This window comes from Neoarius graeffei, chromosome 2 (assembly GCF_027579695.1).
Source record: "Neoarius graeffei isolate fNeoGra1 chromosome 2, fNeoGra1.pri, whole genome shotgun sequence".
Lineage (NCBI taxonomy): Eukaryota > Metazoa > Chordata > Actinopteri > Siluriformes > Ariidae > Neoarius > Neoarius graeffei.
In genome coordinates, this window is record NC_083570.1 from 97,784,283 (window position 1) to 97,809,346 (window position 25,064).

The 25,064-nt window shown below is 42.0% G+C and overlaps 1 protein-coding gene across 3 annotated transcripts in view; it reads right to left on the reverse strand.

Moving 5' to 3' along the window:
• Nucleotides 1–25,064, reverse strand: part of slc22a21 (solute carrier family 22 member 21) — a 101,825-nt gene that overhangs the window by 63,576 nt on the left and 13,185 nt on the right. Inside the window, exons 1-3 of one of the 3 annotated variants that reach the window (XM_060915251.1) lie at nucleotides 23,383–23,522; nucleotides 22,594–22,933; nucleotides 16,847–19,800 (exon numbers count right to left, since the gene is read on the reverse strand). In XM_060915251.1, the coding sequence (XP_060771234.1) occupies nucleotides 17,092–19,800; nucleotides 22,594–22,899 (3,015 nt within the window). In that variant the 5' untranslated portion in view covers nucleotides 22,900–22,933; nucleotides 23,383–23,522 and the 3' untranslated portion in view covers nucleotides 16,847–17,091. Of the gene's footprint in view, nucleotides 1–16,846; nucleotides 19,801–22,593; nucleotides 22,934–23,382; nucleotides 23,523–25,064 lie in introns of those variants that run through there. The other 2 variants (XM_060915250.1, XM_060915252.1) reach the window with 2 other exon arrangements.

The window sequence follows — 25,064 nt, forward strand, 5'->3', positions numbered from 1 at the left end:
TATTGACCTGGCCTGGTTATTGTGCATTGCCTTCTCTCATTGTGTCTATTAAAACCCTGACTTTATTCTTAATCCGTGAGTGTCTGGTCTATCATAGCGGCATTACAATACCACTGCTTGTACAGAATGGCTAGGTGGATAATGTTACGTGATGGTGACTGAAGGGATGTTGGTATAGTTGTACTGCCAGAGACAGGTTTTAATCCTCAAACATTCATCTGCGTGCTTGCACTAATTCACTTTGAGAGAAAGTATCTTCCAATGAGGAAGCCATAGCCTAATGGTTAGAGATGCAGCTTTAGGACCAAAAGGTTACTGATTTGATTCCCTGGACCAGCAGAAATGGCTGAAGTACCCTTGAGCAAGGTACCTACAGTGCCTTGCAAAAGTATTCATCCCCCTTGGTGTTTGTCCTGTTTTGTTGTATTACAAGCTGGAATTAAAATGGATTTTTGGGGGGTTAGCACCATTTGACTCACACAACATGCCTACTACTTTAAAGGTGCACATTTTTTTTATTGCGACACAAACAATAATTAAGATGAAAAAACAGAAATCTGGAGTGTGCATGAAGTATTCCCCCCCCAAAAAAAATTTAATACTTTATAGAGCCACCTTTTACTACAATTACAGCTGCAAGTCTCTTGGGGTATGTCTCTATTAGCTTAGCACATCTAGCCACTGGGATTTTTTGCCCATTCCTCAAGGCAAAACTGCTCCAGCTTCTTCAAGTTAGATGGGTTGCGTTGGTGTACAGCAATCTTCAAGTTATGCCACAGATTCTCAATTGGATTGAGGTCTGGGCTTTGATTAGGCCATTCCAAGACATTTAAATGTTTCCCTTTAAACCACTCCACTGTAGCTTTAGCAGTATGTTTAGGGTCATTGTCCTGCTGGAACGTGAATCTTCGTCCCAGTCTCAAACCTCTGGTCGACTCAAACAGGTTTTCTGCCATCCATCTTTCCTTCAGTCCTGACCAGCTTTCCTGTCCCTGCAGATGAAAAACATCCCCACAGCATGATGTTGCCACCACCATGCTTCACTGTAGGAATGGTGTTCTCAGGGTGTTGGGTTTGGGCCACACATGGCATTCCACATGATGGCCAAAGGGTTCAATTTTAGTCTCATTTAACCAGAGAATCTTTTCCATGTGTTTGGGGAGTCTGCCACATGCTGTTGGGCAAACTCCAAATGTGATTTTGTCAAGCAATGACTTTTTTTTTTCTGGCCACTCTTCCATAAAGTCCCACTCTGTGGAATGTAAGGCTTAAAGTGGTCCTATGGACAGATACTCCCATCTCCCCTGTGGATCTCTGCAGCTCCCTCAGCATTATCGTTGGTGTCTTTGTTGCATCTCTGATTAATGCCCTCCTTGCCCAGTCTGTGAGTTTTGGTGGGTGGCGTTCTCTTGTCAGGTTTGTAGTGGTGCCATATTCTTTCCATTTTGCTATAATGGATTTAATGGCGCTCCCTGGGATATTCAAAGTTTGGGATATTTTTTATAACCCAACCCTGATCTATACTTCTCCACAACTTTGTCTCTGACCTGTTTGGAGGCTCCTTGGTTTTCATGTTGCTTGCTTAGTAGTGTTGCAGAGTCAGGGTCCTTCCAGAACAGGTTGATTTATACAGACATCATGTGACAGATCATGTGACACTTTGATTGCACACAGGTGGATCTTAAATCAACTAATTATGTAACTTATGAAGTGAATGGGTTGGACCAGCTCTTATTTAGGGGTTTCATACAAAAGGGGGTGAATACCTATGCACACTCCAGATTTCTGTTTTTTCATTTTAATTACTGTTTGTATCACAATAAAAAAGTGCACCTTTAAAGTTGTAGGCATATTGTGTAAATCAACCCTCCAAAAATCCATTTTAATTCCAGCTTGTAATGTGACAAATCAGAACAAACACCAAGGGGGATGAATACTTTTGCAAGGCACTGTAACCCCAACTGCTCCCCAGGCTGCTCTGGGCATGTTGTAGGGCTGCACGATTATGGAAAAAATGATAATCACGATTATCTTGATCAAAATTGTAATCACGATTATTCTTGATGTTAGGGAAATCACTTAAATTTTCATTCATCTCATCTCATCATCTCTAGCCGCTTTATCCTTCTACAGGGTCGCAGGCAAGCTGGAGCCTATCCCAGCTGACTACGGGCGAAAGGCGGGGTACACCCTGGACAAGTCGCCAGGCCATCACAGGGCTGACACATAGACACAGACAACCATTCACACTCACATTCACACCTACGGTCAATTTAGAGTCACCAGTTAACCTAACCTGCATGTCTTTGGACTGTGGGGGAAACCGGAGCACCCGGAGGAAACCCACGCGGACACGGGGAGAACATGCAAACTCCACACAGAAAGGCCCTCGCCGGCCCCGGGGCTCGAACCCAGGACCTTCTTGCTGTGAGGCGACAGCGCTAACCACTACACCACCGTGCCGCCCCACTTAAATTTTATTTCACTATATTCAAACAAACAATATGAACAGCTTTCAGTGCAGAATGAAATTTAAAAGATAAATTCTGATTTCCAAATGACAAATAAATGAAATTTATCCAAGAAATTACCAAAGGATGAAGGAACTGAAAACTCAATTGCAACAATTACATAGCATTATACTGAGTGAGGCCTACAAGTTTTTAGCTAGAAAGAGCAGCCTATCAACATGGTCTGGCTTTAAACATGAGCGAAGGCAGGTCACAACATTGCCTCCAGTGCTAAATACGCTCAATCTGTTACCTACTCTCACGCTATCACCCCTTGAAGAAGATACCGCCAGTGTTGCCAGACACTGCTGACGTTTTCCAGCCCAAAATATGTTCAAATCCGCCAAAAAGCACTTAAAACCGCCCAATCTGGCAACACTGGATACCGCTGCACTGAAGCTCTGCGCACTTGGCTTGCTCGGCGGAGTAATGAAACCTTACATGCGTTGGTTCGCCCCCTAATGGTTTGGCGGAGTACTGGTCAAAAAGTGCTTGATCAGATATGCAGCAGAGCTCGCATTTTAAATGGAAATAAATCGCGATTTTCATTTAATTTAATTGTGGCAGCCAAAATCGCGATTTTCGATTAAATTCGATTAATTGTGCAGCCCTAGCATGTTGTATGTTGCTCTGGATAAGAGCATCTGCTAAATGACATGAACGTAAAGTTACTAAAATTTCCTGATGTTTTGTGAAAACGGATCTCAGTAGGTTCTTATAACTGATGCTATGCTGGGTATTTATTCTCAGGTTTCAGTCATGTGACTTTTCTTAGCGGTTTTACCAGACGTGAAATAGCTGGTGGTCTAAATGGCTGCCGTAGTGCAAACAACCAGCGATAACTTATCAGAGTACGCTCATAATCTAGAAGCCACTGCTCACGTTAGATATATTCAGAAGATTGCCATGTGCAATGGAATCGACCCCTACAGTCTGAGAAAGAAGGGATTTGTCATACGATCTCGAAAACTACCCTTCAGTCAAGTTCCCCGACATCTCAAACTACAGTGGTGCTTGAAAGTTTGTGAACCCTTTAGAATTTTCTGTATTTCTGCATAAATATGACCTAAAACATCATCAGATTTTCACACAAGTCCTAAAAGTAGATAAAGAGAGCCCAGTTAAACAAATGAGACAAAAATATTATACTTGGTCATTTATTTATTGAGGAAAATGATCCAATATTATATATCTGTGAGTGGCAAAAGTATGTGAACCTCTAGGATTAGCAGTTAATTTGAAGGTGAAATTAGAGTCAGGTGTTTTCAATCAATGGGATGACAATTAGGTGTGAGTGGGCACCCTGTTTTATTTAAAGAACAGGGCTCTATCAAAGTCTGATCTTCACAACACATCCTTGTGGAAGTGTATCTTGGCATGAAAAAAGGAGATTTCTGAGGACCTCAGAAAAAGCGTTGTTGATGCTCATGAGGCTGGAAAAGGTTATAAAGCCATCTCTAAAGAGTTTGGACTCCACCAATCCACAGTCAGACAGATTGTGTACAAATGGAGGAAATTCAAGACCATTGTTACCCTCCCCAGGAGTGGATGACCAACAAAGATCACTCCAAGAGCAAGGCGTGTAAGAGTCGGCGAGGTCACAAAGGACCCCAGGGTAACTTCTAAGCAACTGAAGGCCTCTCTCACATTGGCTAATGTTAATGTTCATGAGTCCACCATCAGGAGAACACTGAACAATGGTGTGCATGGCAGGGCTGCAAGGAGAAAGCCACTGCTCTCCAAAAAGAACATTGCTGCTTGTCTGCAATTTGCTAAAGATTATGTGGACAAGCCAGAAGGCTATTGGAAAAATGTTTTGTGGATGGATGAGACCAAAATAGAACTTTCTGGTTTAAATGAGAAGCTTTAGGTTTGGAGAAAGGAAAACACTGCATTTGTTCCAGCATAAGAACCTTATCCCATCTGTGAAACATGGTGGCGGTAGTATCATGGTTTGGGCCTGTTTTGCTGCATCTGGGCCAGGACGGCTTGCCATCATTGATGGAACAATGAATTCTGAATTATACCAGCGAATTCTAAAGGAAAATGTCAGGACATCTGTCCATGAACTGAGTCTCAAGAGAAGGTGGGTCGTGCAGCAAGACAACGACCCTAAGCACACAAGTCGTTCTACCAAAGAATGGTTAAAGAAGAATAAAAGTTAATGCCTTGGAATGGCCAAGTCAAAGTCCTGACCTTAATCCAATTGAAATGTTGTGGAAGGACCTGAAGCGAGCAGTTCATGTGAGGAAACCCACCAACACCCCAGAGCTGAAGCTGTTCTGTACGGAGGAATGGGCTAAAATTCCTCCAAGCCGGTGTGCAGGACTGATCAACAGTTACTGGAAATGATTAGTTGCAGTTATTGCTGCACAAGGGGGTCACACCAGATACTGAAAGCAAAGGTTCACATACTTTTGCCACTCACAGATATGTAATATTGGTTCATTTTCCTCAATAAATAAATGACCAAGAATAATATTTTTGTCTCATTTGTTTAACTGGGTTCTCTTTATCTACTTTTAGGACTTGTGTGAAAATCTGATGATGTTTTAGGTCCTATTTATGCAGAAATATAGAAAATTCTAAAGGGTTCACAAACTTTCAAGCACCACTGTATCTGGTGTTGCAGACGTCCTTCTACACCGGAAAACAGATGAAAGTGTGGAAGAGTACAACTTTTTTGTATGTGGCTGGGTAAAGGACCTCACTATCAAGTCGCTGCCGAATGAATCCTGTATTGTTTTTGCCCGTGTAAGTTTTTTTTTTTTCAGCTTTTCGTTCGTGTCTTTACAATGAAGCGCTGCAAGTTGAAGTTTGAACAAACGGTTGGCTTGATTCTCACTTGTGTTGGCTCTTATCTCTCAGGTAAATCATTCACAAAGATCATCAGAAACCCCTTTAAAGGCCTGGATCTTAGTTAAACAGGACCGAGAAGTGATCACGGCGCATTGTAACTGTACGGCGGGGGAAGAATTTTGTCGCGGCCTTCATGCATATGGACTTTGTGAGGAGGAAACAAAGAAACAGCTGGGGACTTTAGCGCTTCGTGACTTTAAAAAAGTAGCGTAAAATAGTGACACATAGCAAGAAAAGTACTTGGAAAACACTAAGGCCAAAGCTGAGAGGGAAATACAAACCTTTCACCAAGTGATCACTGCAAACTCGAGCACGCTTCGACTCGGCTCCCTTCGATTTCAGTGAGAGGTTCAAAAGCCACCTTTCTCCACGTCTTTTTGTGAAATCCTGTGTTCGTTCACCCTTTTTTATTAGTTCATGGCGAACCCTGAAGAAACTTTTATCAGTTTCACGGTTTGATGGATTCGAACAACCTAAAACACCACAAGCGTAAGGCATTTTTCATGCGAGCAATGAACCTTCTCTGTACAAACGCTTTGTCAACAGCTTTGGTAGACCACCAGCTAAAGTTTTGAATAACTAATGAGGCGGATGTGACGTCACATGAAACCCAGCAATTGCTGAAGGTTATGTTCTAAATCTAAAATACAGTAGAACAGCGGCTACAATTATCAACACCTTTTCAGATTTACCAAAAAAAAAAACAATTTTACAAGGTGAGTTTCAGTTCCAACAGTTATTACCGGTTAATTAAATCAACAATAAGACCCCACTCGCCCTTTGAGCTTGTCATCTGATGAGACAGCTCGTTACCAGAGATGGAGGGGTTTTCTTAGCACGATCAGCAATTTGAGGAAAACCTGGACATTATCATCGCAGGTAAGCATGGTGGAAAGATCATGGACATGTTTTTACTGATTAAATTCACCAATATTTCATGATCTCCTCATCGAAACCTACTTTGCTTCTTACTCTTTCATTTGTCAGTCACCATTTTGTATCTAAACACGTGTTTGAGAGTCACGTGAGGTGTCGATAATAGTGATCACTTTCACCGGTGTCCACCATTATCGACACCCTGTGGAATGAAGCGACATTTACAACTGTTATGGATCGATCTTTGTGTAACATTGTTGAAGTAGATCAAGTACTTTAAAAAAATAAAAGTGCTGTGATTTATATTTTTTTCTGATTTATTACAGAATGGAATGTTTATAGAGTATTTAGAATCCGATTGCAGTAAATAGAATTAGAGCTTGAAATATTCAGATTTTTCTATTCCATTCAGATTTTTTTTCCTTCAGTTTGTTGTAAATATCGACCACATTTTACAATATCAGTAGACATTTCATATTTTGGTTCGAGGAATGACATGTGACCTTTGACCTGGATGTTCATGCGGTTATAATGTCGATTGCCTGTTGACATTTATTGGTAAACGACAAAACTAGAAATTAATACAAACAACGACGAATGATGAACAAAATGCGATCTATGAAAATACTTAGAAAGTGGAACAAAAAGATTTTCTGACGCAGGTTAAAAACATGATCAGTTCATTTGTTTACAAACGTTAGAATTACTTCCTCATTTACGTAAACACCGACATCCATATATTTATATACAATATATTTTGGACTAAATATAAGTCTATGTCAAACTAATTTTAAATAAAAACTGTTTTGTTAACTTAATAACACATACCGATTTTATTTTACAGTGCTGAGCGTAAATGAGTGCACCCCCTTTGAAAAGTAACATTTTAAACAATATCTCAGTGAACACAAACAATTTCCAAAATGTTGACAAGACAAAGTTTAATATAACATCTGTTTAACTTATAACGTGAAAGTAAGGTTAATAATATAAACTAAGATTACACATTTTTCAGTTTTACTCAAATTAGGGTGGTGCAAAAATGAGTACACCCCACAACAAAAACTACTACATCTAGTACTCTGTATGGCCGCCATGATTTTTAATAACAGCACCACGTCTTCTAGGCATGGAATGAACAAGTTGGCGACATTTTACAACATCAATCTTTTTCCATTCTTCAACAATGACCTCTTTTAGTGACTGGATGCTGGATGGAGAGTGATGCTCAACTTGTCTCTTCAGAATTCCCTAAAGAAAATAATTTCTTTCCACCACAAAGGTGAAGGTTAGAAGAAGATCAGCAAAGCTTTACTTATCAGTCAGAATACTGTAGCAAAAGTGGTACAAAAATTTAAGAAAGATGGAACTGCAACCATCTCACAGAGACGTCCAGGTCGTCCACGGAAGTTAACACCTCGACAGGAGCGTCTTCTGATGAGAAGGGTTGAAGAAAATCGGCATGCAAGCTCACTGCAGTTATCTAGAGAAGCAGAAAGCCAAACTGGGGTGACTATTTCCCATGACACAACACGGCGTACACTGCAGAGGAATGGCATGCATGGATGCCGTCCATGAAAGAAGCCTCTCCTAAAGCCCAGGCACAAAAAAGCCCACCTAGAGTTTGCCAGGGCCCATGCTGACAAAGATGAAGACTACTGGGACTCTATACTCTGGAGTGATGAGACCAAGATAAATGTTTTTGGAACTGATGGCTTCAAAACTGTATGGCGTCGCAAAGGTGAGGAATACAAAGAAAAATGCATGGTGCCTACAGTGAAACATGGTGGTGGCAGTGTCCTTATGTGGGGCTGCATGAGTGCTGCTGGTGTCGGGGAGCTGCATTTCATTGATGGCATCATGAATTCACAGACTTATTGCTCTATACTGAAAGAGAAGATGCTACCATCACTACGTGCCCTTGGTCATCGTGCACTTTTCCAAACATGACTAAACACACATCTAAGGCCACTGTTGGATTTCTGAAGAAGAACAGGGTGAAAGTGATTCAGTGGCCAAGTATGTCTCCTGATCTGAACCCAATCGAACACCTATGGGGAATTCTGAAGAGACAAGTTGAGCATCACTCTCCATCCAGCATCCAGTCACTAAAAGAGGCCATTGTTGAAGACTGGAAAAAGATTGATGTTGCAAAATGTCGCCAACTTGTTCATTCCATGACTAGAAGACTTGGTGCCGTCATTAAAAATCATGGCGGCCATACAAAGTACTAGATGTAGTAGTTTTTGTTGTGGGGTGTACTCATTTTTGCACCACCCTAATTTAAGTAAAACTGAAAAAATGTGTAATCTAAGTTACAACCCTGATTCCAAAAAAGTTGGGACAAAAGTACAAATTGTAAATAAAAACGGAATGCAATGATATGGAATTTTGAAACTTCCACATTTTATTCAGAATAGAACATAGATGACATATCAAATGTTTAAACTGAGAAAATGTATCATTTAAAGAGAAAAATTAGGTGATTTTAAATTTCATGACAACAACACATCTCAAAAAAGTTGGGACAAGGCCATGTTTACCACTGTGAGACATCCCCTTTTCTCTTTACAACAGTCTGTAAACGTCTGGGGACTGAGGAGACAAGTTGCTCAAGTTTAGGGATAGGAATGTTAACCCATTCTTGTCTAATGTAGGATTCTAGTCGCTCAAATGTCTTAGGTCTTTTTTGTCGTATCTTCCGTTTTATGATGCGCCAAATGTTTTCTATGGGTGAAAGATCTGGACTGCAGGCTGGCCAGTTCAGTACCCGGACCCTTCTTCTATGCAGCCATGATGCTGTAATTGATGCAGTATGTGGTTTGGCATTGTCATGTTGGAAAATGCAAGGTCTTCCCTGAAAGAGACGTCGTCTGGATGGGAGCATATGTTGCTCTAGAACCTGGATATACCTTTCAGCATTGATGGTGTCTTTCCAGATGTGTAAGCTGCCCGTGCCACACGCACTAATGCAACCCCATACCATCAGAGATGCAGGCTTCTGAACTGAGCGCTGATAACTTGGGTCGTCCTTCTCCTCTTTAGTCCGAATGACACGGTGTCCCTGATTTCCATAAAGAACTTCAAATTTTGATTCGTCTGACCACAGAACAGTTTTCCACTTTGCCACAGTCCATTTTAAATGAGCCTTGGCCCAGAGAAGACGTCTGCGCTTCTGGATCATGTTTAGATACGGCTTCTTCTTTGAACTATAGAGTTTTAGCTGGCAACGGCGGATGACACGGTGAATTGTGTTCACAGATAATGTTCTCTGGAAATATTCCTGAGCCCATTTTGTGATTTCCAATACAGAAGCATGCCTGTATGTGATGCAGTGCCGTCTAAGGGCCCGAAGATCACGGGCACCCAGTATGGTTTTCCGGCCTTGACCCTTACGCACAGAGATTCTTCCAGATTCTCTGAATCTTTTGATGATATTATGCACTGTAGATGATGATGTGTTCAAACTCTTTGCAATTTTACACTGTCGAACTCCTTTCTGATATTGCTCCACTATTTGTCGGCGCAGAATTAGGGGGATTGGTGATCCTCTTCCCATCTTTACTTCTGAGAGCCGCTGCCACTCCAAGATGCTCTTTTTATACCCAGTCATGTTAATGACCTATTGCCAATTGACCTAATGAGTTGCAATTTGGCCCTCCAGCTGTTCCTATTTTGTACCTTTAACTTTTCCAGCCTCTTATTGCCCCGTCCCAACTTTTTTGAGATGTGTTGCTGTCATGAAATTTCAAATGAGCCAATATTTGGCATGAAATTTCAAAATGTCTCACTTTCGACATTTGATATGTTGTCTATGTTCTACTGTGAATACAATATCAGTTTTTGAGATTTGTAAATTATTGCATTCCGTTTTTATTTACAATTTGTACTTTGTCCCAACTTTTTTGGAATCGGGGTTGTATATTATTAACCTTACTTTCACGTTATAAGTTAAACAGATGTTATATTAAACTTTGTCTTGTCAACATTTTGGAAATTGTGTTCATTGAGATATTGTTTAAAATGTTACTTTTCAAAGGGGGTGTACTCATTTACGCTCAGCACTGTATATAAACAATCATCAGGATGTCGATAATTGTGGAATGGTGTTGATAACTGTGGACAAAACTTGTCAATAATTGTGGAACGGTGTCACATGATCCGATACGCTAAGTAATTGGGAATCAACTCGTTTTTTTTTTCCAGTGGAAGTTTGAATAATTATTCATGCACAATTTATGTATTGAAAGTCTTTTCTACTTTTGCAATGGCCAAAAGATCGCAACTATACTGTATCAAATTCCCACTCTCAATGGATGATGTTTCGCCTTGTTCTTTGTCCTACATGTGGTTTTGTTTTTCCATGTACCTTTTTTTGACCCATTTCCTCTTCAGTTTGGTCACTTGCCAGTTCCCACCTACCAGCCAGCTCTCTGTTAATGTAAGTGAGCTACCAACCGGGGAGGGTGAAGGTGAACATTTGCTTCCACCCAGAAACTTGAAGTGCAGCTTTTCAAACTTCTGCTTGCACTGCATCACAGAGCAGTATAACATACTCGGATGAAAGCACCTACATTCTTCCACAAATACGAGCTCAAAAAGGCACCACAGTTGGCGAATGTTGCTGTGATTAACAGGCAAGAGAGACAGAGAACGAACATCATTCCTTTCACCCAAACAGCATCTCTAGCCACTTTATCCTGTTCTACAGGGTCACAGGCGAGCTGGAGCCTGTCCCAGTGGCATCTTTGAGATTCAAATTCACAACGTCTCTCCAATAGGATCTACACTTTTCTGTTTGTCATGTGCCTTTGTTTTGGTTCGAGTCCAGTCTCTGCGTCATCCAGTCATTGGTTTGTTCTCCAAATGGTCTGTGTTTATCCCTTAATTTATTTTGCCTATTTCTTAGTTTTGTGTTTCCTGGTTTTGACTTTTGCTAGGTTTTGATCACCATTTGTTGCTCCCTACCTGTGCTTTGATTCATGCTGACAACTGGTGGATTCCTCTTAACAAATATTACACAGCGAATTTCTGGATTTATATACCGAAACAGTATTTTTGGATATATAGACACACTAAACAACTGATGAACTACACTATACGGCCTCCATTTGTGGACACCTGACCGATTCTGCCCATATGTTCTTGTTGAACGTCCCGTTCCAGATTTATTTGCCGTTATAATGACCTCCACTCTTCTGGGAAAAGGCTTTCCAGTCGATTTTGGAGGGTGGCTCTTGCCATCCGTTCACAGGACAAAACAAAAGAGAGAAGATGAATGTTGAGATTCGTAAATCAGGTAACAGATCTAAAAATACATAAGCAGCTTGTAACACCATTAAGCCCAATTAGGACCAAAATAATTTGCTGGGAATTGGACTCATGAACACACTGTTCCTCTATACTGTGAGCAGGACGATAAAGAAGAGAAAAGAACTCAGAGTGAACAGTTCAGCAGATTCTTCGGGTTACACATTTCAAAACAGACTTTGAAACACCACTTTCCTAACAGCGTGGAAGTGTGGCAATAATGCAGTGTCTGAACTTTAACAAGTGTTATTAGAACAACAGTCAGATTTCGGCATTGTATTTAGAGGAGAACAGAATCAAACTTTTTTGGTCATGACATGCACACCCAGAGGTGGACAAAGTACCCAACTTCATTCCTTAAGTCAAAGCACAGATCCCACTGGTCCCACTCCGATACAAGTGAAAGTTGTCCAGTTAAATTTTTACTCAAGTTAAAGTACTGAAGTAGTTGCTTTTAAAAACACTTATGGGTCATTCCATGTCAATTCACACACCCTCCCCAGTGACACCTCTTCAATTTGCCTGATATTTATTTTATTAGTGCCTTATGATGTCAAAAGAAAGAATCCAAAATTTTAGCTACCTAGCTGGAACGGTTTTTGAATTTTGGCCCTTCAAAGTTTGGGTGCCACGCCCACTTTTGGGGTCCGGGAATTGTACACTTAATTTGCAAGCGTTTTTGGAGGCCCATATCTTTTGTTCTAAGGGGAATATAGACCTTCAAATTTCTATATCTATGTATTCTGGCCCTGTCTATCTGATTCTGCACCTAAAAATAGCACAAGTTTACTAACTTTAGAGATATTAACCCCTTAAAAGTGGATTTTTTTAATGACACAAATTTTTTTTTGACATTTCAGGGGTCCATATCTTGGAAGGTTTTTGTGTTGATAGGGTTTCAACTGATTTATCATCATATTTGGGAACTCTACTGTGTACTTAGAGAGTTTCAGGGCACTCAGAGCTTTGGTGGGGGTACAGGAGGGCCCCAAATATGGCTTCGGGACAAAATTACCATTTGGTACGTCCTACTTCAGGCCATTAGTTGGCCATGTGGGCACATGATGGCTGGAATGAGCCTTTAACCCTATCAACAGACACCTTTTATCAAACTTTTAAGCCAATAAAAACTTTGATTATCCAACTTCTTCAATATAAACTAAGCATTTGTATATGGTACTGTTTTTGCATATTTTCTGAAATATTGGGGCCCTCCTGTACCCCCACCAAAGCTCTGAGTGCCCTGAAACTCTCTAAGTACACAGTAGAGTTCCCAAATATGATGATAAATCAGTTGAAACCCCATCAACATAAAAACTTTCCAAGATATGGACCCCCAAAATGTCAAAAAAATTGTGTCATTAAAAAAATCCACTTTTAAGGGGTTAATGTCTATAAAGTTAGTAAACCTGTGCTATTTTTAGGTGCAGAATCTGATAGACAGGGCCAGAATACATAGATATAGCAATTTACAGGTCTATATCCCCCTTAGAACAAAAAATATGGGCCTCCAAAAATGCTTGCAAATTAAGTGCGCAATTCCTGGACCCCAAAAGTGGGTGTGGCACCCAAACTTTGAAGGGCCATAACTCAAAAAAACGTTCGAGCTAGGAAGCTAAAATTTTGGATTCTTTCATTTGACATCATAAGGCACTAAGAAAATAAAAATAAGGCAAATTGAAGAGGTGTCACTGGGGAGGTTTTGGGCATTTGTGTGAATTGACATGGAATGACCCTTAAGTATTAAAAGTACATTTTCTGTCAACGCATTGTGGTATTATTGTCACAACGCTTACAAAACCTAATGCCTCTGAAGTGACTGACTGGATTATTTTGTGACTTCACAAAATGAACTCATGCTGTGCCATCATGGTGGTTTAATGTTAAACTAGCAAGTCAGTGAAGCTCCACCTGACGCTAGCAAACTCTTTTCAAAATCAAACTCATATTGGGTCGCTAACGTTACTAGAAAAGAAAGATTTCTACATTCTGTTTATTTGGCAAGATTATGCTAAAACATATTTCTGAAAGGACTTCAGATAAGTTAACGTTATTCATGTTAGCGTAGCACCATTTTTACATGCTAACTAACAGTGTCCAAGTTAACTAGCTACAGTGGTGCTTGAAAGTTTGTGAATCCTTTAGAATTTTCTATATTTCTGCATAAATATGACCTAAAACAACATCAGATTTTCACACAAGTCCTAAAAGTAGATAAAGAGAACCCAGTTAAACAAATGAGACAAAAATATGATACTTGGTCATTTATTTATTGAGGAAAATGATCCAATATTACATATCTGTGAGTGGCAAAAGTATGTGAACCTTTGCTTTCAGTATCTGGTGTGACCCCCTTGTGCACCAATAACTGCAACTAAACGTTTGCGGTAACTGTTGATCAGTCCTGCACACTGGCTTGGAGTAATTTTAGCCCATTCCTCCATACAGAACAGCTTCAACTCTGGGATGTTGGTGGGTTTCCTCACATGAACTGCTCGCTTCAGGTCCTTCCACAACATTTCCATTGGATTAAGGTCAGGACTTTGACTTGGCCATTCCAAAACATTAACTTTATTCTTCTTTAGCCATTCTTTGATAGAACGACTTGTGTGCTTAGGGTTGTTGTCTTGCTGCATGACCCACCTTCTCTTGAGATTCAGTTCATGGACAGATGTCCTGACATTTTCCTTTAGAATTCGCTGGTATAATTCAGAATTCATTGTTCTATCGGTGATGGCAAGCCGTCCTGGCCCAGATGCAGCAAAACAGGCCCAAACCATGATACTACCACCACCATGTTTCTCAGATGGGATAAGGTTCGTATGCTGGAATGCAGCGTTTTCCTTTCTCCAAACATAACACTTCTCATTGAAAGCAAAAAGTTCTATTTTGGTCTCATCCAAGACCAAACATCATCTCATTATCTCATCCAGACAAGGGTGGCAGCACGGTGGTGTAGTGGTTAGCGCTGTCGCCTCACAGCAAGAAGGTCTGGGTTCGAGCCCCGTGGCCGGCGAGGGCCTTTCTGTGCGGAGTTTGCATGTTCTCCCCGTGTCCGCGTGGGTTTCCTCCGGGTGCTCCGGTTTCCCCCACAGTCCAAAGACATGCAGGTTAGGTTAACTGGTGACTCTAAATTGACCGTAGGTGTGAATGTGAGTGTGAATGGTTGTCTGTGTCTATGTGTCAGCCCTGTGATGACCTGGCGACTTGTCCAGGGTGTACCCCGCCTTTCGCCCGTAGTCAGCTGGGATAGGCTCCAGCTTGCCTGCGACCCTGTAGAACAGGATAAAGTGGCTACAGATAACGAGATGAGATTATGATTATGTGTGATGTAATTAAGGTATTTTTTTAAAACACTTGAATATTTTACTTCGTATTTTTTTCGTCATTAATGGGGACAACGTCTCTCTCTCTCTCACACACACACAACTTTTGGGGACTCTGCTTTATGAAAGGGATTACAGAAAAATTAAACAGTGATGTGTAATTTTATTATTATTATTCCTGAATATTTTACTTGGTATTATTTTGGTCATGAATGGAGACAAGGTCAATCTCACACACACACACACACACACACACACACACTCTCTCTATACACACACACAAACATTTTTGGAGTCACTGCTTTACAAAAGGGAAAACTGAAAATTAACAGAGATTATTAATTTAAGGATATGTAATTTGTTTAAGGTGTTTTTTTTAAACCACCTGAATATTTTACTTAGTATTATTTTGGTCATTAATGGGGACAAGGTCAAAAACACACACACCTGAGGTTGCGCAGATTTCATGACTTATCAACAATGGTAACAATTTTAGAACACAGAGCCAACAAGACTGTTGGCTCATATAATACTGATCAATCAATCAATCAATCAATCAATCAAGTCACCACTCTGTGGTTGTATGCTTGCACAAATTCCCTCAAGGTGTTCCTGTTCTATCATGTTCACAAGAACTTGTCACAGTGAACGTGACTGTTGACCACAAAAATCTAATCAGTTCCTATGCTGATGTTTCCAGCTGGAAAAGGATGGATGAGACTGACCTGAATGCCTACATAGGGCTGCAAATCTTAGCTGGCGTTTACAGGTCCCGAGGTGACGCTGCAGCTAGTCTATGGCCTGCTGGCCCCTGGTCATCTTCCACAACATCACTGATGTTTCCTCCTACAATGCCTTTGTGATATGGAGAGAGATCAACCCTACTTGGACGCCTCGTAAGCACAACAAGAGGAGGGTGTTCCTGGAGCAGCTGGGAAGGGCACTTGTAACTCCATTGATCGAAAGAAGGGAGCATCTCCTCCGCACTGAAGCCTCTGCAGTAGTTGTGAAAGCAGTTCAGACGATTGGATCTTGTGATTAACCTGAGGAGCCAGCCAGCTGCCCCAGCCACTGCCCCAGCTGGGGCAAGGAAGAGGAACAGGCGTCAGTTCTGCCCGCCAAAGAAGGACTGTAAAACACATACTGTGTGCTGCAGGAGTAAGAAATATATCTGCAAAGACTGTGCACTTGCATTCTGCCCAACATGTGCTACTGTAATTGACTGAGTTATGCTGTTTGGTTCACATGTTCACATTTCCGTTTTGTATATTTCATTACACTGTTCACTGGCAAAAATCAAACAAACAAAAAAAACGACTTATTGGGATGAATAAAATGCATTCAAAACAACTTTTTGCACATTTCTGCTACTTTCTTAGGCTATATAAATACCATACAAATATTGCTTGCCACCTATACAGTAAAAAATAGTGTCACGAGAGTGGTGTCTCCTGAATAAATGCAATCTTTCTGCCATGTGAAGAGGGAAAACTCAGGTATTCACACAATTTGTGGTGAATGACATGTTTCTTCAGGCAAAAATAGATTTGGTGTTCAAATTTCAATTAAGCTGCTTTATTTTGGGAGTTTAGTGAAGGCAGGTCATTTTGACCTGGAAGACAAGGAGTGTATACAGAATATGAGGACAACACAAGGGTTAATTGGACTCAAAGAGGAACTGATTAGATTTTTGTGGTCAACAGTCACATTCACTTTGACAAGTTCTTGTGAACATGATAGAACAGGAACGCCTTGAGGGAATTGGTGCAAGCATACAACCACAGAGTGGTGACTGTAGATTGGTTGAATGAATATGATCAGTATTATAAGAGCCAACAGTCTTGTTGGCTCTGTGTTCTAAAATTGTTACCATTGTTGATAAGTTATGAAATCTGCGCAACCTCAGGTGTGTGTGTGTGTGTGTGTGTGTGTGTGTTTGACCTTGTCCCCATTAATGACCAAAATAATACTAAGCAAAATATTCAGGTTTAAAAATAAATAAATAACCTTAAACAAATCACATATCCTTAAATTAATAATAATAATAATAATAATAATAATAATAATAATAACAACTAGAAAAGCACTTGGAGAGTGCAGACCTCTGCCAAGAATTCTTTAAAAAAATTCCGGGATCCAGAAGGTGATCCGGATCACCGCCAAAATTTAATGGATTGTTACTTGTGCCCACTCACTCACTCACTCACTCACTATCCGTTTACGTCATTATGTTCCACCTGGGGGCGGGTATGACGTTGCATGTGAGTATTCACAGCCTTCTTCCAGGCAACCCGGTCAGTGGCCACTTCCGGGGACAGATGGAATGTCTTCAGGTCGTCAGCGACCACCTTGGCCCACGTCTTCCTGGGTCTGCCTCTCCTCCTGGTGCCAGCGACCTCCAACTTCTCAATGTCTGATATTGGGTCAGATGCTCTTTTGGTGTGGCCAAACCACCGAAGCCGTCCATGGCGAAGTGCGGCTTCAAGGGGGACAATTTCAAGTTTGTCCCAGATACTTGGGCTGGTTTCATCATTGGGGTTCAGGCCACACATCCACCTCAACATAGCCCGCTCATTCCTTTCAAGTCTTGACAGGTCAACCTTTTTAGGGGCCCAGCACTCACTTGCGTAGAGCAGGGCACCCCTGACACAGCTACCATAGACTCTACCCCTTGTTCTGAGCGATAAACTCTTGCATGTCAGCAAAGGGAGCAGCTCCCTGAACTTTCCCCAAGCAGCTCTTACTCTTGCTATTATGGCAGCTTCACAGCCACCACCAGCACAGATGGTATCGCCAAGATAGCGGAAGGAATCTACTACTTCAAGGTGTTGCTCGTTCACCATAACATAATCACACGGTCTGCCATCGATTGGGCGAGCTGTACCCCGACATCTGCTACATCTGAACAAGGGATCCGGTGTTAGTCTGCCAGATATGTTGCTGCATTTTTTATGGACCCAGTGGGAGCATCCGTTGCAAAAGATAGAATTACTTCCTACACCCTTCCTGCAAACAGCACAAGGGTGCTTTCCTGAGTCCTTCAGAGAGTTCAAGTTTGGACCGGACATCAGGATTTTTGTCTTACTCATGTTTACACGTAAACCCTTGGACTCCAGACCAATTTTCCACAGGCGCAGTCTCTCTAGGAGTTCTTCCAGCGAGTCTGAGGAGATGACTAAGTCGTCAGCATACAGAAGCTCCCAAGGGCAACCAGTACGAAATTCTCGTGAGAGGGCTTCCAGAACTACGATGAAGAGAAATGGGCTCAACACGGAGCCCTGATGAACTCCTTCTTGGACCTTGAAGCTGTCACTTACTGAGTTACTGACACAGACCCTACTCGAGGCATTGGAGTACATAGCCTGTACTGTGCTGACAAGACACTCTGGAAGACCCAGACGACGCATTGCCCACCAAAGGACATCCCGAGGGACGCGATCAAAAGCCTTCTCTAGATCTATGAAGGCAAAGTACAAGTTCTTTTCTTTGGCTAGATATTTCTCTTGCAACTGGCGGACAATAAAAATTGCATCGGTTGTGCTCCGCCCAGGCATGAAACCAAATTGCATCTCATTGATGGACACTAGCTCGCGGGCAATATTCTCTACCACTCTCTCAACTACTTTCAGGCAGTGCTCCGTCAACTTTAGACCCCTGTAGTTTCCTCTATCGAGCGCGTCACCCTTGCCTTTGTACAGATTGATGATATAACTCATATCCCAGTCTACTGGGATCTTTTTCTCAGCTATGATCGCGTTTGCTAGGCTGCACAACACAGGGATGCTAACCTCTTCAGACGCCTTAACCATTTCTGCCACTATACCGGATGGGCCAGGAGCTTTGCCCAGCTTCATTTTGCATAAGGCATTAGCCACCATTTCAGATGTTACCAGAATTGGCGGGCCCTCAACAGGATAGGCAGGTGTGAGATCTTCACGGGACCATGGAAACTCCACATTTAATAGATGGCTATAATGCTCTTTCCAAGCCTTCTTCTTTGCATCATCAGTGAGTGAGATGTGCCCTTGATCGTCCCTAACACAGCACTCACCCACAACATCCCTGCTCTCCCTCTTAATTTGCTTGGCGATTTTGAAAATATCCATATTATCTTTCACAACACTTGCAAATTTAACTGCCTCTGCTCTTTTCTTGGCTGCATGGACTGTTTTCTTTGCGGTGTGTTTAGCACTTAGATAGTCTTGTTTGCTACCACCCCTCTTCCAAGCTTTATAAAGACGCCTTTTCTCCTCAATCGCAGCACTAACAGTGTCATCCCACCACCACGTCTGTTTCCTCCAATTTCCTTTCTTAGAGTAGCCACAGGTCTTTTCACCTACAGATAGGAGGCTACCTTTTAAGGACTGCCAAGTGTCTTCTACTGTTGCCATGGACAAGCCATCTAACTCTGCCCTTACCCCATTAAGGAAATCATTCCTTACACTATGATCTCTCAGCTTCCAAACACGAAGCTTAGGGGTAAAAACATGCCTCTTTTTCTTGCTAAACTTCAAGGAAATATCACATAGTAGGAGCTTATGCTGCAGGGCACATTCTTCATTTGGGACAACTTTAGTATTGATGACATGCTTAAAGTTGCATCTTCTAGTCAGAATATAATCTACCTGTGTTGAGGAAACACCAGACTGATATGTAATCAGATGGCTTGCCCTCTTCTGAAACAGGGAGTTGTTAATTACCAAATCGTTTGCCACTGCAAAATCAAGAATCCTCACTCCCTCTGGGTTACGCTCACCATAACCAAAACCGCCATGAACACCTTCATATCCTTCAGACTTACATCCAATGTGGCCATTAAAATCCCCACAAAGGAACAAGGTCTCAGATTCGGCAATCTTCGAAACTTCACAAAACAGCTCATCGTAGAAAGAGTCCTTAACCCCATCGTCTAGTCCTACCTGGGGGGCATATATGGAAAAAACGGTCAGGATGGTAGAATCGACATTGACCTTAATGGCACAGATATGATCAGAGACCCTTCTAACCTCCAGGACATGCTCCACCCACTTTTACGCAAGTAGGATACCTACACCACCTGTACCATTTTCGTTGCCAGACCAAAAGAACTTATATCTGGTGTCTTTACCAGCAATCATACGTGCAGAAGAACCTCTCCACCTTGTCTCTTGCAAACAACATATATCAATCTTTCTCCTAGATACAGTTTCTACCACTTCTCCACTTCTTCCTCTCATTGTACCAACATTCAAAGTTGATATACGCAAATTTTGACGTGGCCGCTTGATGTCGATCTGGTGGTGCCCACATCTAACACCATCCCTACCGTTAACGACACTCCTAACACTAGGAGCCCCGTTTACACTAATACTCTGTGAAACTACTACCATGATTAACAAATGAAGCAGGTTTTTACGGTTGGATGCCCTTCCTAACACCAACCTAGTATTCACAGCAACTAGGAAGCTGGGTGCCAAGGGATTGCTAAGACAGGGATGGGGAGAACTGGTTTTAAGGCGCCAGCGACCCGCCTTTCGCCCATCCTCCTGTTGGTTCCGAACAGTTCTGCCACGTGAAGGCCAGGAGGCGGACTTGGTTGTCAGAGGCTGTATTTTGCGCTGAGCCATTGGGGCATTTTGTAAGCTGGTAGGACAAATGCCCAGTACAGCCACCCCGGCGATAACAACCCATTAGAACCAAACCTCTGGAAAAAATTTCAGAGCAATCCGTTCATAACTTTTTTCCGTAATGTTGCTAAAAGACAAACCAACAAACAAACAAACAAACCAACGCTACCGAAAACGTAACCTCCTTGGTGGAGGTAATAATAATAATAATAATCTGTTAATTTTCAGTTTTCCCTTTTGTAAAGCAGTGTCCCAAAAAGTAACTGTGTGTGTTTGACCTTGTCCAAAATAATACTAAATAAAATATTCAGGAATAATAATAATAACTGTTTAATTTTTATGTAATAATTTTTATAAAGCAGTCACTCCAAAAAAGTTGTGTGTGTGTGTGTGTGTGTGTGTGTGTGTGTGTGTGTGTGTGTGTGTGTGAGATTGACCTTGTCTCCTTTTCATGACCAAAAGAATACTAAATAAAATATTCAGGAATAATAATAATAAATGTTTAATTTTTATGTAATAATTTTTATAAAGCAGTGACTCCAAAAAAAGTTGTGTATGGAGAGATAGTGTGTGTGTGTGTGTGTGTGTGTGTGCGTGCGTGCGTGAGAGATTTACCTTGTCTCCTTTTCATGACCAAAATAATACTAAATATTCAGGAATAATAATAATAATAACTTTAATTTTTATGTAATAATTTTTATAAAGCAGTGACTCCAAAAAAAGTTGTGTGCGTGCGTGTGTGTGTGTGTGTGTGTGTGTGTGAGATTGACCTTGTCTCCTTTTCATGACCAAAATAATACCAAGTAAAATATTCAGGAATAATAATAATAATAATAATAATAACTGTTTAATTTTTATGTAATAATTTTTATAAAGCAGTGACTCCAAAAAAAGTTGTGTGTGTGTGTGCGTGCGTGTGTGTGTATATGGAGAGATAGTGTGTGTGTGTGTGTGTGTGTGTGTGTGTGTGTGTGTGTGTGTGTGTGTGTGTGTGTGAGATTGACCTTGTCTCCTTTTCATGACCAAAATAATACCAAGTAAAATATTCAGGAATAATAATAATAATAACTGTTTAATTTTTATGTAATAATTTTTATAAAGCAGTGACTCCAAAAAAAGTTGTGTGTGTGTGTGCATGTGTGTGTATATGGAGAGATAGTGTGTGTGTGTGTGTGTGTGTGTGAGATTGACCTTGTCTCCTTTTCATGACCAAAATAATACCAAGTAAAATATTCAGGAATAGGCGGCACGGTGGTGTAGTGGTTACCGCTGTCGCCTCACAGCAAGAAGGTCCTGGGTTCGAGCCCCGTGGCCGGCGAGGGCCTTTCTGTGCGGAGTTTGCATGTTCTCCCCGTGTCCGCATGGGTTTCCTCCGGGTGCTCCGGTTTCCCCCACAGTCCAAAGACATGCAGGTTAGGTTAACTGGTGACTCTAAATTGACCGTAGGTGTGAATGTGAGTGTGAATGGTTGTCTGTGTCTATGTGTCAGCCCTGTGATGACCTGGCGACTTGTCCAGGGTGTACCCCGCCTTTCGCCCATAGTCAGCTGGGATAGACTCCAGCTCGCCTGCGACCCTGTAGAAGGATAAAGCGGCTAGAGATAATGAGATGAGATGAGATGAGATATTCAGGAATAATAATAATAATTACACATATCATCTCTAGCCGCTTTATCCTGTTCTACAGGGTCGCAGGCGAGCTGGAGCCTATCCCAGCTGACTACGGGCGAAAGGCGGGGTACACCCTGGACAAGTCGCCAGGTCATCACAGGGCTGACACATAGACACAGACAACCATTCACACTCACATTCACACCTACGGTCAATTTAGAGTCACCAGTTAACCTAACCTGCATGTCCTTGGACTGTGGGGGAAACCGGAGCACCCGGAGGAAACCCACGCGGACACGGGGAGAACATGCAAACTCCGCACAGAAAGGCCCTCGCCGGCCCCGGGGCTCGAACCCGGACCTTCTTGCTGTGAGGCGACAGCGCTAACCACTACACCACCGTGCCGCCTAATAATAATAATAATACACATCACTGTTTAATTTTTTTTTTAGTGTGTGTGTGTGTGTGTGTGTGTGTATGATAGTGTGTGTGTTACCTCAGTGACGACAGTGCTGCGGTAGCGCGCGCTGCTGTACTCCCACCCGCTCACACACGGCTCGCTGCTGCCGTTCACGCGCTGCTCGCACCCGCTGCCGGTGTCGCGCGCGCCGATCTTCACTCCTGCGTGGCTCGCGTTCGCCGACCTGCAGCGGAAGTCCGGTGTGTCCGCGAGGAAGACCATGGCCATGCCCGTGTACCCGTTCGGCACAATGCTGAGGCTGAGCAGGAGGAACACGGTGAGCTGGAACGGGCCCCGGTCCCCCAGGAACGCCGTCAGGTCTTCATAACCCGGGGCCGCCATGAGCGCGAGAACAGCCGCAGCGCACAGCTGGAAACTGCACGGGAGCGCCAGTCACAATGAGTCACTGATACAGGTGCGGATTATTATTATCATTATTATTATTATTATTATCATCATCTCATAATCTCTAGCCGCTTTATCCCGCTCTATTAACAACATGATTCAGGAAATACTACTACTGTATTATTATAAAGGATAACATCCTTCCCCTGGACTACATTTTATTTCTTTTTGTTTATTTAGCTTTATTTCTGAGAAAAAAAAAATCCTCCTCCTTTAGTGTTATAGTAAAGAACAGCAGAGTAAACATCTCACCATTCATTCACTGCTGTTTATTCTATCTGGCTGCTCTAAAGTCCATTATAGAAAGGTTAAGTTTGGTAATGTATTTACGGTACATAAAAATAGATAAACAGCCATTGTATTCAATTCAATTCAATTCAATTCTAGACAGGGGAGAACAAAAAAAATCTTGTTACTTACTGTCATTAATAAGAAAACGTAGTGTGCACATGAACTTCCGTTGTGTTTATATTTTAACTGGACCAGTAGAAGGAGGCTTCAAACCCCAACAGCCTGGTGGTTACCGTAAAACACCGTATATACACACACACACACACATCCTACATCCCCTAGCTCAGGGCTATTCAAGTACATTTGCAGGCGGGCCAAACTAGAAAATTACAAATTTTGTGAGGGCCAGACAGACAATTAACATAAAATTGATATCAGCTAAAGGCAATTAAAATATACTATACTAAGGTACATAATATATGAAATAAAATAAGGTACATTATATTTCATAATAAGGGCGGCACGGTGGTGTAGTGGTTAGCGCTGTCGCCTCACAGCAAGAAGGTCCGGGTTCAAGCCCCGTGGCCGGCGAGGGCCTTTCTGTGCGGAGTTTGCATGTTCTCCCCGTGTCCGCGTGGGTTTCCTCCGGGTGCTCCGGTTTCCCCCACAGTCCAAAGACATGCAGGTTAGGTTAACTGGTGACTCTAAATTGAGCGTAGGTGTGAATGTGAGTGTGAATGGTTGTCTGTGTCTATGTGTCAGCCCTGTGATGACCTGGCGACTTGTCGAGGGTGTACCCCGCCTCTCGCCCATAGTCAGCTGGGATAGGCTCCAGCTTGCCTGCGACCCTGTAGAAGGATAAAGCGGCTAGAGATAATGAGATGAGATGAGATATTTCATAATAAAGGAAAAGAATAATGAAAAATGTTACATTTTTTAATAAATGAAGACATTTTTGGTCAACAATCATTTTGTCAACAACCGCCAGCATGCAGTCTTTAATAGTCTCTGACTCGGTGAAGGGTCTTTTTTTTTTTCTTGTCAGTATCCACGCCATTCGTAGAGATGCAATAAAAGCTCTCTCTTGTTCTGTGCAAAAGCCACCAATTGCACGCTGACTTTGTTCAAAAGAAGTTACCAGTCTGTCTATTCTCCTTCGTCTCTCCTCGGAGCCCTCTCGGTATTGCTCAGAAAATGAAGCATGTTTTGTTGTAAAATGTCTCTTCACGTTGTACTCTTTGGCCACAGCTACAGATTCGTTGCACAATAAACACGCAGGTCTATCGCTTGCCGTAGTTGGCAAAGTAAATAAGTACTTTTCAGTCCATTCGCTTTGAAATTTACGGTTTTCTCTGTCAACTTTGCGATGTTGCTTGGACAGCGCCATGTTGCCACTGCTATAGCTGCATGGAGTGTCACATCGCGAGAATCGGCGAGAATGAGTGTTTGTCACCATGGAGACGACCTGTATTCTGGTCTGTGCCAGAGCGGTAGAGAAAACTGTGCACCGCGGCAGATATGTAGATATGTTTTTTGTTTTGTTTTAAAAAATCTGCCGCGGGCCGGATTAAATTTCAATCGGGCCAATTTTGCCCCCGGGCCGCTATTTGAATAGGCCTGCCCTAGCTCCTTCTAAACCCTCAAACAGCCTTTGAAAAAGTGAGGACCAGCCAAAACGTCCCAACTTTCCAAAAATGTCATGGTAAAAAAATGTATTCCGGTCTTCAATATGTAGCAAATACAAGTGTACACACACGCTTCTGTTTCTAGCAAAGTCAAGTCAACTTTATTGTCAAATATGCTATACATGCTCGACATACAGCACAGATGAAATTTCAGTCTTCTCTGACCCACGGTGCAAACAGGCAATG